The sequence below is a fragment of the Epargyreus clarus genome, unplaced genomic scaffold (genome assembly GCF_041222505.1).
Source record: "Epargyreus clarus isolate Ecla_fem2 unplaced genomic scaffold, WU_Ecla_fem_2.2 ptg000005l, whole genome shotgun sequence".
NCBI classification, from domain to species: Eukaryota; Metazoa; Arthropoda; class Insecta; order Lepidoptera; family Hesperiidae; genus Epargyreus; species Epargyreus clarus.
Genome location: NW_027332213.1, coordinates 11,416,383 through 11,430,101, shown reverse-complemented (window position 1 = coordinate 11,430,101; position 13,719 = coordinate 11,416,383). Strand labels below are relative to the sequence as shown.

The 13,719-nt window shown below is 34.4% G+C and overlaps 2 protein-coding genes across 2 annotated transcripts; one reads left to right on the top strand and one right to left on the bottom strand.

Annotated features, from left to right (window-relative positions):
* LOC140742304 (transmembrane protease serine 9) lies at positions 1-8,044 on the bottom strand. Its single transcript, XM_073073177.1, has 13 exons — positions 7,705-8,044; positions 7,573-7,627; positions 6,777-6,942; positions 6,146-6,351; positions 5,297-5,499; positions 4,996-5,062; positions 4,776-4,820; positions 2,726-2,897; positions 2,009-2,217; positions 1,379-1,572; positions 690-747; positions 567-611; positions 1-139 (listed from the first exon to the last, which is right to left on the bottom strand). The coding sequence occupies exons 1-13, from the start codon at positions 7,753-7,755 to the stop codon at positions 57-59; spliced, it is 1,554 nt and encodes a 517-aa protein (XP_072929278.1). The 5' UTR covers positions 7,756-8,044; the 3' UTR covers positions 1-56.
* A 611-nt stretch (positions 8,045-8,655) lies between these two features.
* On the top strand, positions 8,656-12,612 carry LOC140757846 (acyl-CoA Delta-9 desaturase-like). The gene is made up of 6 exons (XM_073093717.1): positions 8,656-8,914; positions 9,021-9,151; positions 9,771-9,976; positions 10,966-11,151; positions 11,701-11,896; positions 12,251-12,612. The coding sequence occupies exons 1-6, from the start codon at positions 8,656-8,658 to the stop codon at positions 12,476-12,478; spliced, it is 1,206 nt and encodes a 401-aa protein (XP_072949818.1). The 3' UTR covers positions 12,479-12,612.
* Positions 12,613-13,719: the final 1,107 nt, after the last annotated feature.

The window sequence follows — 13,719 nt, the reverse complement described above, 5'->3', positions numbered from 1 at the left end:
TTATTACATAACTGGTATAAAACTAAATTAACACAGTTACCTAAATCTAATATTCATTATTCGTCTTTATTGCAAGTTGTTCCATCTGCAGTTTTTTCATGAATCCAATCTATGTATTGACTGACTTTGGTATAGACGCCTGAAATAAAAAAATAACAATTTATACTATGGCTCGCGATTAAACTAAAATGATTTTAATATTATTGTAAAATAGTGTTAGGTATAAATTATTATTCTACTTTATCGCGTTATATAAATATTATTAAAATAAATAATTGAAAACATTTCACTTGAAAAATAATACTGGCCATAATTTAAATTGCCGTAACGCCGTATTCATGTAATAAAACAATATACATATAAGAGGGGATAATAGCGGGAAACGGCAGGTGATGAAGACGATGTAATATTAATATGGGCATTGTGGATGACTTGAAATTAACTAAAATAACAAGCTGGATTCAAGTCTATCATTGGACATTCCTCTTACACTAGGTATAAAAAGTCAAATTATCGAAAAAAGTTTTGTCCAATAAAAAGGTTTATTCGATTTTTTATTAACTTACCGGGATATCTAACATCAGCACATCCAATACCCCAAGACACGATACCTAAAGGAAAATATTTAATTGTAATGAAGTAAGTATGCTATAAAACCATTCAAATTATTTTATGATTCTACATATTACCTGCTTGCACATATTTTCCATCTGGTTCAAATACTAACAAAGGTCCACCGCTGTCACCCTGAAACAGTACACATAATAATTGATTGATTATAACATGATTTCGTATCTTCGTAACCGTGGAGATATGAGGTCGCCGCAGCCATAATTATGTATGTTTTAAAAAAAATAGCGACATTTTTATTATTTAAACTTGTTAAGAATCTTTGGAACTTAGAATCTGCGGATCTCAGTATCTCTCTGCGGTTCTCTGGATTTTCCTTTAGCAGGGGTTGAATTCGGATCCAAAGGGACCACAGATAATAACACGAATTAAATTTAAATTTAATTCAAATTTAACTTTGGACTCAGTTATGGCAATCCGGTTGAATGATATATTTCGGAATAGGGGAATAGGGGATAGCAAATATATTTACAAATGTACCTAGGTACATATAACATAGGTAGGCATAACTTAAAACATAGGTAGGTAAATATTTTTTGTATGCTGCATGATATCTATAACTTATCGCAGCATATACCATTACAAATCAGCCATGTATTTGGAATTTTATCAAAGCACTGGTAAATAGCCTATTGAATTATGCTTCCGTACATAGAACCGTACGTAGAACCCAGATCACGCGCCTTCGTAGTAAGTGCTTTCTTAACTTAAAGATGCCTAACGGTCTACGAATACCAATCAACTATACCTGGCATCCGTCCTTGCCTTTAGAGAAAGCACACATCATCATGGGCTGTAGATGGTTCGCTAGTTTCGAGTTCATACAATCCTCATCTGTGAGAATGCGTAACCTGGCCTTTAGGAGCACTTTTGAAGAAGATTTCTCAACGCCGACGCGCCCCCAGCCAACGATAGTACCGGCTTTATTGGCGAATTCTTGTTCTGAAAATTAACCAGCAAAGTAGCTAACTTAACACACATAGGCACATACACGCGAGCTTTTATACACGAAGTAACAGTTACTATCATTACATAATATGATATTACTCGTGAGTATTGTTATATATTTATGTAGGTAAATTATAGGTATCTACCAAATAGAACAGCAGGCCTACTCATACATCTCTTACAAAAGCAACCAGAAATTCGTTACAACAAGGCTAACATAAATGTACCTTCCTAATATACATAACTTATCTACATAGATGTTTAAAAGTCGACCTATTTTTGTATGCATGCATAACCTTGTAACTTCTAATTAAAATATTTTAACAAATTGATTGTTTTAAAGAAGTTGCTTCAAATATGGGTGTAATCGTCAAAATTGGTCACATGTTAGTCAGGAAGTATGAATATAATGCATCATGACAGAACTTACGTGGCTCCGGCAGACATATGGGCAAAATTGTGGGTCTGAAAACAACCGGCTCGTCCAAAGTAGCTACAGCGATGTCATGTATATCTCTGACTGCCGAGGAAGCAAACTTCTCATGTATTACAACTTTGGTTATGTTCCTCCTCTCAACATCCGTCAATTCGTCCAGGTTGTCAAGACCAATAAGAACCTCTAAATTCTTAATGTTATCCCTGCAAATATAGACATACCTAATAGAGGACACTTGCGTACCAGCAGATAGGTTAATGATAGTGTCTATTGACTCCAAGAAAACAAAAGAAAAGAAAATTAGAACTCTAGTCTTAAATAATCGATGACCCATAGGTGTAATAGGCCCTTTCTTTAGATGATACATTTCATCTGAGATCAGGACAATTAACATTAACAATTGCCAATGCGCTGTTCATGGATATCTCCAGTCAACCCCAGATTATAGTCCTACCTGAGCTCGATTACAGCTTTGATGTTACCATTGAGGAGTAAGTTGGAACGTCTAGTGAATTTTTCGCTGCTTTACACCTTTCAAACTAGATCACAACCCTACTTAGGAATACTTTGATGAGAAATATTTGTGGCATTGGCGCAACTACAATTAAACGAGAAAAAGTTCTAGCAGCTTATTATTGCAGTAAAGTTACCACAGACCGTACTGTATATCTAGATTTTTAAAAGTACTTTACTTTATATGTATGTTCGTACCATTTGAAGCAGTGTCCAGCGCTGAGTACATGCCTGTCGGTGATCAGTGCCCCTCCGCAATGCATACGGTCGTTTTTTCGTATCGCAACAGTCCAAGGGAACGAGTGAGGCTCTGCCCTCCGACCCCCTACAATTCTCATCGAAGCTATTGCGGCGGGTGGCTTGCCACATTCTGTCCATTCATACACAATGTTTCAATTTATTCCAAGAATTGGGGCAAACTAATCGAGTGTTACGAAACTTTAACTAAGTACCTACTCAAAAAATAATGAAAATCTTATTCGATATATTTATCATTGATGAAGTATACCTGATAGAGTTTGTTGGCTCTATTATTTTGTTAAACAGAAATCGATCGCATACCAAATAAACAATAAAATAGGAATTTAATTTCATTTATGTACAAGTTGTTTATGGATATTTAATCTTTGTTTTTACTGCATTGCATTACAGCGTGATTCAATTGAAATTCCAGAATATTAAAAAAACACATTTTCTAACTTATATAACCAGACAAAAAACACGTTTTGATTTTTATTCAAATGTGGGTATATGGATTAAGCTATGGTTAACCAATATAGGTTAATGACAATCTATATGGATTAAGTCATTAAGAGCTTTCGGCTCGTTTTGAATAATAAAAATTCTTACTGCAATCGAAGCCCCAAACCGGAAGCACCTACAAAAATAATTCACTTTTATTCATTTGTGTCTCCCAAAATATTAATAGAAATAGGTATATGTTTATAAATACCTGTATGATAGCGAGTACGAAAATATTCGCTTGCATTTTACAGTTTCAAACAATCACTGTACATATGTGCACCGACTCACTGTATTAACGATCGATATGTGACGCTTATTTACGCCTTACACGGGTTTGTATCGCACAAATTATCCATGCTGTAATGTCCTTCTCATTTATGCGCGAAAGATTAAGATATACACACATTCGGAATGCAGATTTCAAGTTCGGCATCTTAGGAAACAGCTCAATATTTCATTAAAATAACAAATGCGTATAAAATCGGTTTATTTTGGATTTAATGTATATAACTGTAACTACATAACATTAGGCGATACGGTCTTACAAAAATAAACTGTAAATTTCAATAACGCGACGACCACGTGGCTCGCCTCATGGCTTACAATACTAACAGCCTTGTCCTAAACACGATGTACTCTTATTACTTATGTAGGTACACTCTATTTTCTAAGGACAATAGTTTCGTCACGTAGTACACCTACTAGATAACTAAACATTGGAATAAGGTGAAGAAAACCTCGCTCATTTCGATACTGTGAACAATTTTACTACAAAAATATATTCTCTAACTTAATATATACTCTACAATAGTTATCATTAAATCAATTTATATATGCATAATAGATATTATTATGGTATAAACAATTATTTCGTTATGTTACGATTATATTATACTGCTATTACTGATACTGCTATTAATTTTTGATTAGGTATATAATAATTACAATTACAAATGCCACACAAAAGTCCATTCATCAGATCTCTGATAGGTACATCTAATCGAACATAATGAAAAATATTTGGAATTTTTCATGGCAATATTGCTGACATTTAAACACAATATGTTCCAGATTTCGTCTCGTTCTTAATCCATTGTAAATATTTTGCCACGATTGTGTAGACACCTGTAAGTATAAGGCATAAATAAAATATTGTAGAGCCTTTTATGATTCGACTCCTAAAGCACCACCATTCCACCTAATTCTGTCTTATAATAACTCTGCTGTTATGTGTTCTGGTTGAAGAGTGTGGTAAGGGAGACATACATATCTCAGGGTTTTTCAACTTAGTTAGGATTAGCAACGCATCCATGGCCGATCACAAATAATACTCTACTCTTATCTGGGAGTAATCACAAATATATGGGTATGTCGGTAGCCACTTGAACTGCAAGCTATTTCTGTTTTTTTCAAGATCGTCTATTTTAATGGGACCAGCAGGTTTGAGGTATCCAGCGCGCTGAAATTGTACGAAGAAGAACAGATTTAAAACAAGATTACCTACCTGGATAATCTGGCATGGCGCAGTCAATTCCCCAAGACACAATACCTTTAAAAACAATACAGAAATTACATATACATTAAATTTACTTCACACAGATAGAGAGAGACAATAAAACATTTAAATTTTAGATGAATATTTAATTTTGAAATATTTATCTACAATTGAATGTCCTTTCACTAACTAGAAAATTATGCTGGATTATCTTATACCTAATACTTACCAACTTGATACCATTTCTTATTACGAGTCTTTGGATGAGTCCCAAAAAGAGGTCCACCGCTATCTCCCTGTAAAGTAGTTATTACGTCATAAATCATAATATTGGGAATGCATCCTAGATCCGTAAAGTTAATTGTCAGTAGCAATTATATTTCAACTCTCAACTAAATAGGGGTATAATGTATATTTGAATGAAAAAAATGAAAATTTATAAGTAAATATTTTTTCTGTATGAAACACTTTGTAATGACCATATTTTTATAACACAGTTAACTTCTAATCTCTCTTACTATTAGACTAACCTGACAGGCATCCTTTCCTAAACTATAAGCGCACATCATAGTGTCAGAAACAAGGTTGTTCTTGTATATGGTGGACTTGCTACACGTTGGCGATTGTACAATTTTCACTTTAGTCTCCAGTAAGAACCGCGATGACGTCATAGCACCCTGCCGCGTCTTACCCCATCCAGCCACCGTGAGTTCCGTGTGTTCGAAGTTCATATCTAGTAATTAAATTTCACATAATGATTTACAATATGTCTAATTGTGACTTAAAAATAACTGGGTTTTTCTAAACTTGTTCTTATTGTTATGTCCGATACAAATGGACTGTTGTATTTTTCTGTACCTACAAGATAACTATTAAACCAATTTGTACTAGATTATCATTCAGATATTTAATATTTTATAGGGAGAGAAGATATAGTGTAGTACTTGTAACACTCAGTGAGCACCAATCCGCACATGGCCAGCGCGGTAGACTATGGCCTAAACTCCTTTCACTCTAAAAGGAGCCTATCCAGCAGTAGGTAGGCCAATAACGACACTCGCAGTATTGAACTATTCCTCATATTTTAGGTCTTAAAGAGATTCAAATCCAGAACAGAAACCCATATTCTTAATTTTAATGAGTACCTACCTATCCGGAAACCGAACCCACAACATCTTGCGCAACAAACTGGTATAGTCCGCGTAAAACAGCTAGTCCGCTCTAGAAATGAATCGCGTCACCATAGCAAATTATATGACTACACCTGCTCGCAACAACTTCAAAGCGGACTAGCAATTTGGCGTGGACTATAACGCACTATGCAAAGATAAAAAGAAAGAAAGAAATAAGGATAACTAACATTAATAAAATATAATTACCAGGAGTAGGCAAGCAGATGGGCCGAATTTTATCAGTGAACTTCAATTTCTTATCGAGCGTCAACAATGCTATGTCATTAATATCTCTGACAGCATTGGATGTGAATTTTGGATGCTTGACACCGTTGGTCACGTGCAATACTGAGTACGACGTGGCCAGTCGGTCATGCATACCTACGTTTACCGTTAGGTCACGAAAATGAACCCTGTAAAAGAAAATTAACTATGTAGCTACTCTATTTGCGTGAAAATTTTGAAGTAAGTAAAGTAACCCTAAGCGTAATTAATTAATTAGTTTTCTAACCAACATCTTTAGAAGATGGTAGAACCTTCCTGTGGTTCGACTTTGGCGTCATCACCACTGCCTACTAAATTTGCCTCTGCCTAATAAATTATCCTGCTGTATTCTGGTTGAAGGGTATGGTAAAGGAGACAAACTTTTCCGGGGCGTTCCAGCTTAATCCTCAGGGGAAGCGGCACATCTTTAGCCGACCTCAAGTAGGAATCTAATCTTATCTGGAGCTAATAATTACAGATGTCCATGGCTGGCAGTAGCCACCAAAATAGCCACCAAAATTTAAAAGTTGTGTATCCCCATGTACCAGATACTACATTCGCAATTTATACAAACCCAAAAGTGATGCAATGGCCGGCAGTCAGGATGTGGAGATCTGTGATGATCGCACCCCCACAATGGAGCTTCGGTCCAAGCATCAGTGATACGAGCCACGGGTACAGATGGGGCTCCACCGTAGACCCTCCAACGATACGACGATGATTACCGGCAATCCCGCATTCTATGTGATATAACACAATACTTACTAATCATCATTGATCATCATCATCATCATCCAATTGCTGAGCAAATGTCACTTCTCGACTTAACACAGTAAGATAGACCTCAAGTAAAAGTATTTTTAGGCAAAGAATATCAAAGAACCTACATATGTCTTCGTTGTCATGGCAAAATGGCTTGATAGTAAATGGAGTTATTGAGACTGTACCAGCATAACATATCTGCAACCATTTATACTGATGTGCAAATGTATAATCTACAAAACTGAGGGCGGCCTGTAGCGTACTTCATCAAACTGCTCTTGTGTGAATTGTTAAAAAACGTGTATACTGCTATCTGTGACGCATATTTTTCAAACCGTACGTAAGCATTCTAATAACAATTGATGTCAGTTAACTAATTATAACAATTGAGTGATTCCAGAAAAATGGCTTACGTGCTCTTAAGAGCTACTAGCAGTCACCCATTACGGATGCTATTAATATTAATACGTTCCTGAAGTTTGTAGATCATTGCACTACATATCCTACACAAGCCATTATACCGATGAATCCTCTGTAATTCATGAACCCTTTAAATTAAACTAATGATCAGAAACCATATAAGTGTTTAAGCTATCGATATTCCTCACCACAAGAATTATTAACTGCATGTGCACGTATATGACCAGATATATGTCCGTTCACCTGAAAATAAAATACGATATTTTGAACAATCTAACAATACGAGACTATCAATGAATTACAATATGAACCTTCCTCACAATTTGTATTAATAAACACATATAGACACATATTTTATTCATTTTATGCATGTACTTTTACTTATGAGAATAGTCATGTTGATCTACAACGCGGTTCTACGTAATGAAACAAGGAAACACAAGGAAATTTTAATTAAGCTGCAACGAACATCGGAGTTCAGTCGAGCGTACTCTTCTTGATTATCCAATTATAGTTCGGTGTTTCGTACATGTCGTTAAAACAATGACACACAATCATGTAACAAAGCTAATACATCATCATCATCCCTGTATTCTGCAACTGCGCACGAGTCTCCTCTTGGAATGGGAAGAATAAAGCCATAATCTATCTAGCCATGTGCGGATTAGGTCTACCAATCCCCATTTAGTATACCTATGAGATTTATTTAAAGGTCTCTTTGTTGTGCATGGTTCCTACCGATGTTTTCCTGAACTGTTATATTTTAATAAGTCCCCTAGCCCTCAATTGAGTAACCGCGTTTCAAGCATTAGAATATCACTGGATACGGCTAATACGACACTTTATTTACACATATAAATACAACCGCCACACCTCTTTCTGAATAACAGCAATGTTAAGCATTACGGTGTTCTGATTTGATACCACACCCGGTATGGGAAATATACAAGTTTCATGGAGCGTTCTCACCTAGGACTCAAAGGATGCAAAACTAAGTGATCCCAATATAAAATGTGCATGTTAATCAACAAATCAACAAAGGGACACATAAAAGCAAGGTTGAGGGCAATAAAATTATCTTTTCGACGCAACACACTCAATTAACATACAAACCAATTGGTTCAAGTTTATATTACACAAGGAAATCAATTTCATTAAAACAAAGACAATGATTGTTTGTTTAAAAAAGGCTATACAATATAAAAGTTTATCAGATGGCTCATTAGTTAGAAGTAATTCGTCACAGAAACATCCTAGCATCTATTAAAAAAATGGCAATTCAAAATGCTGATAAGTCGGATAAAATTAAAAGTGAATACGATTCTAAAGCCGTGGAAAATCTAAAACAATCTTATTGGACTGAAAATAAGAATTTTGTACTAACAGCAAAGCAAATAGGAACAGATTACGATTACAAACATGAATTAGTTTGGAAAAATGTTATTGGTTTTATAATTCTACATACTTTAGCTTTATGGGGATTTTTCATAGTGATAACTGGAGGCATAAAATTTGAAACATATCTCTGGAGTAAGTAAGATTAAATATATAATTTTTGTGCAAATTATTTTATTACTAGAGTAATATAAATATTTTAAATATTTATGTAATAATTTAGATTTTTTTTTCTTTTTAGCTATCGTACTTCTATTTACAAGCTCAGAAGGTGTTACTATAGGAGCTCATAGATTATTTGCACATAGATCTTTTAAGGCAACTCCATTACTTAAGGCTATTCTTATCGTATTCCAAACTCTTGCCGGACAGGTAAGTGAAGTTTTTCAATCTCTTAATTCTTAAACTATTCGTAATGTAAGGAATATTATAAAACTGGAAAATATCATGTAAGTACTAACATTGCTAAGATTAACAACCCTATTAAGCCAAATACCTATAAGATCTGCAGGCAGTATTCTAATGATCCCACATTAGAATTATGCCGAAAATGTTATGATATACCTACCTAATGAAAAAGAATGTTGTAACCGTTACTTAATTCTCATTCATAATAATTAATTTATCTAATTAAATTAATCGAAATTTGACAAATTTTGCCTAATATAATTGTCAAATATTAGAAAATATTGCATAGATTGACGAGATTAATAACATTATACATACATTTTTCCTACTGTAATGATTAGAACGAAACACGATGGCATGTTTGGTTGTACGGTGGTATATAAATTTGTTGTTTACATTTTAAAGTTTCCATCGCTTATTGTTTACCTTATAAAGTTTCCACTGGTAGAACAATCTGCAATCTAAATGTCAGACATATACTTAGAATTTTTTCGCTATAGCGTCATACACATTTCCATAATATATTACTATGGTATCGTGCGTTGTTGCAAAGTGTTATCTTACTTTTGTAATTATCTTTCAGAATAGTGTTTACATTTGGTGTCGTGACCACCGTCTCCATCACCGCTACTCGGATACCGATGCGGATCCCCACAACTCCAAGAGAGGTTTCTTCTTCAGTCACGTCGGCTGGTTGATGATGAGAAAACATCCCTGCTTAAAGGAGCTTGGAAAGAGGATAGATATGAGTGATCTTGAAGCCGATTGGATGGTCATGTTTCAGAAGGAGTAAGTAATACATAAAAACATTAGGTTTCTTTTTAATAAATCTTGAAGAAGAAAACGGAAATGCAGCCCACCTGACGATAAGTGGACTGGACCTGGACGATACCTGCCGCTAATTAACATCTGCAATCAACTCCAAATAGCAAAGACTACGTTGCAACTATTGCCCATGTCTCTACTGAATAACAAAAGACTGTTTCTTTTTCTGAAAATTTGCTGTGTCAATTGGGTCTTCCTGAGCTATCCTTGTTCATGTTTTTGAGTGTATCTATAGTCTGATTCATAATTAGGTGTCCAAAATGTAAACAAAGAAATGTCACTGTCAAAATTAACAAGACACAAAAACTTTTAGCAAATTTAACGAAAAACGAAAACTTTAACAACTATACACAATTTAACAAACGCGCTATAAAAACTAGAAAACATTGAGTTTGATCACAATCACGAAAATGAATAATATCAGCTACGAAACTTAAAAATGACGGCACAAGATTGTTGATTGTTTACACAGAGAATGTTTTGGATTCTGATTGTGTTACCATTATCACATTTTAAATTTCTACCATAAACCTTGTTTTTTATGATTATTACTGTATGGAACGAAATTGAATTAATATAAATATTGGACAATGTGAATTGTTTTTAAATTATTTAGATTATTAATTTTTTATCGTTGTATTAATTTAATATTGTCAAAAATAAGAAACTACCATTTGACACATATTTTCTTGGTAGGTCAACACCTTTGTTTACATTTTGGACACCTAATTATGAATCGGACTATATGTATATCTCTTTCTTAGGCACACTCTACAACCCAAATGCCTTAAAGGGTTTTAACATATGAGGTTTCTTTGGATTCGTCTAAATGGTAGGAGTGTCATAGATTATGTAAAAAAAGCGCTCACATCGGAATTTTGATTTAAAAAAAAAAATCATTTAAACATTTTTAGCCTTATTATTATACTAAAACAATAATATTTCTTTTTCAGATATTACTACTACTTATACTTCTTTATAGCATTTCTAATACCCATAATCGTACCATGGTACTATTTCGGAGAATCATTAACGAAGGCGCTACTGGTGTGCTACTTCTTCCGCTACGTAATACAACTGAATGGAACCTGGCTTGTGAATAGTGCAGCTCATCTTTATGGTACTAGACCGTACGATAAGTGAGTTATGTCTAAATTATTGTGTAGTTTGTAACTTAGGGTCTTAATTCAAATTGGTCGAATGTTTTATATTAAACCATTGGGTTATGTTACTCTTTTACTACACAAATTATATATGTATATGATATCTATCTTACCTATCTATTTTGTGCACACTTGATTTGCCTATCATATAAATTTTCTGATCATACTGGGAGCTACTGAAAGAAATTCCAAGTTGGAATAAGTAGTCCTTTGTACTACATTTCTTTTTAATGCTTTATTTCTTTGTTATGTTTCTGTGTACACAAATTTGTAAATAAAATAAATAAATAAAGTTTCAAATCCACCATATAACTCTAGAAAACACAAGTCTGGAGGGCCGGGGGTTGAACCCAGGTCCTCCTACGTGTCAAACCAGTTGTGATCATAAGTGACGTAAATATTTGCTAATCTACTTCGATAACTTAAATCTGTAACCACCCGCGGTTACTACAAACAATGGATTTCCATCACTGAACGATGATTTAATGAATGAGTGAAAGGAACTACAAGTTGTTATTATTTTAGGAACCTGCAGCCGGTAGAGTCCTGGTTCGTGTCTTTCATAAGCTTTGGGGAAGGCTGGCACAACTACCACCATACGTTCCCGTGGGACTACAAGGCAGCTGAACTCAGTATGCACTTCAATCAGTCGGCGAATTTCATTAGAATTTTCGAGAAACTTGGCCTCGCTTATGATTTGAAAACGGCGTCTCCAGAAATGGTAAGACTTAAGTAAACTTCTCTAAGTACCTTAATAATTAAATTATAATCATTTGAATTAAATACTAAGCTTATTTTATGGAAAGTAGTAGTAAAAAAATTATCGTCATCCCATGTTTTACAATATACGTCGCCCCATTCAAAAGGTCTAAGGTGCGATACTCAAAAAAAGCTATTTTAAATTGATTAATTAAACAGCAACAAAATATGATAATGAAGAAAGTAATACTTGATTGCCATTAATCTAATTTACAATAATTGATTTTAAATTAAGATTTAAATTTAACGGTAAACATTTTAACGGTCGCAATATCTTAATGACACATCATTAAACAAATCACCGTTATTTTCTCAGGTCGAACGTAGAATCTTCAGAACTGGCGACGGTACTCATTACGCGCTTGGCAACGATGAAGCGAGGTCTTCTGTCACCGCATTTGGTCTTCTACATCCTCTGAACCCGAGTTACAATGTGGATTACAAACCACCGGAGGCTACATTGAAGGATGAAGGATTGCCTCTGTACCACGAAACTGATGTGTTCTCGTCCACTGCCCTTAGAAATAAATATGCGCAAGCTTAACCTCAATCAATATGTTAGAAACGGTGACACTTTTACTAAGGTTACTTTTCCCTGACTGATCAGCCCCGAAACTATGTATTTTCCTTTCAAGTTTGTCGTAGTACTTACAGGACTCCCTGTACACTACGTATCCTTTTGGGAACACCATATAAATCTAAATTTTCTATAAAGATTTACCAACAGAAATTCCTTCAGGAAGGGTTACAACCCGCAATATTGTAGAAATAGTCAGTTAACTGTATAATTTTGAGAAAGATTGTGATACTGGCATATGGCTATCTGTGTTGCCACTTTAAAACATGTTGTTTTTTTTTATTAATATTTTTTATAAGCTAAGGTAAAGTTGGGAGGTAATGGTTTTTATTTTATACAGCCTATCCTAAGGAAAAATCTAACAATAATTTTGTAATGTTTTGTGGAGCTTATTATGTATTCTATCTTGTTATATTTTTCTATTATCATTTTTTTATTGTAACGTTTTCTGCCATTGTTTAGCCGGTGGGATGGGTGAAATTGTAAGACATTAGAATCTTTTTCATTATTTATAAATATTTTAAGTGTATTATATATTGATATTTATTTTATTATTATAATATTTTTATTTAATATATTTAATTATGTCTGAAGATGATTCTTTTCATACCGCATACAATTTTAATACGTCTTCCATGTCTAGTAATGATTCTTTTTGTGAACCTGAAACATTATGTAACTTGTTGAACATCTCTCTTGAAAACACGTGTGGTACTTTCAATGTCTGTCACTTAAATGCACAAAGTATACCCGCGCACTATACAGAACTTTTAGATACCTTTACCAGTACCTCTGTCCAAGCCATCTTAATTTCTGAAAGCTGGCTCAAACCATCTCTGATGTCACACGACTTCAGCTTGCCGGGTTATATTCTTGTAAGGAACGATCGATTGGGAAAAGGAGGCGGAGGAGTGGCCATCTACATCCGGCATGATATTCCTTTTTCTATTATAGCCTCCTCTCCAAGCAATTACTCTGCATCTGCTGAATTTCTTTTTCTAGAGATTCAGGTGAAGCATTCCAAAGTCGTTCTTGGCGTGGTTTATTGTCCTCCCTCCGTCAATTATTTTGATAATTTAGAAACAATCCTGGAATCGCTCTGTTCAGTTTATACACATCACATAATTATGGGTGACTTTAACACTGACTTGCTAAAATCCTCTCCCCAACGCTCCAAGCTTATTAACATCCTCTCCTCTGTTAATCTG

Coding starts and splice junctions, on each gene's coding strand:
- LOC140742304 (XM_073073177.1), bottom strand. CDS start 7,755: ATGCATAAAATGAATAAAATATGTGTCTATATGTGTTTATTAATACAA. Junction 2,898..4,775: donor CGCCATGCCAGATTATCCAG/GTAGGTAATCTT, acceptor ATGAATGGACAG/AATGTGGCAAGCCACCCGCC. Junction 748..1,378: donor AAGGCAAGGACGGATGCCAG/GTATAGTTGATT, acceptor GTACTGTTTCAG/GGTGACAGCGGTGGACCTTT.
- LOC140757846 (XM_073093717.1), top strand. CDS start 8,656: ATGGCAATTCAAAATGCTGATAAGTCGGATAAAATTAAAAGTGAATAC. Junction 9,977..10,965: donor ATGGTCATGTTTCAGAAGGA/GTAAGTAATACA, acceptor TTTCTTTTTCAG/ATATTACTACTACTTATACT. Junction 11,152..11,700: donor GGTACTAGACCGTACGATAA/GTGAGTTATGTC, acceptor TTATTATTTTAG/GAACCTGCAGCCGGTAGAGT.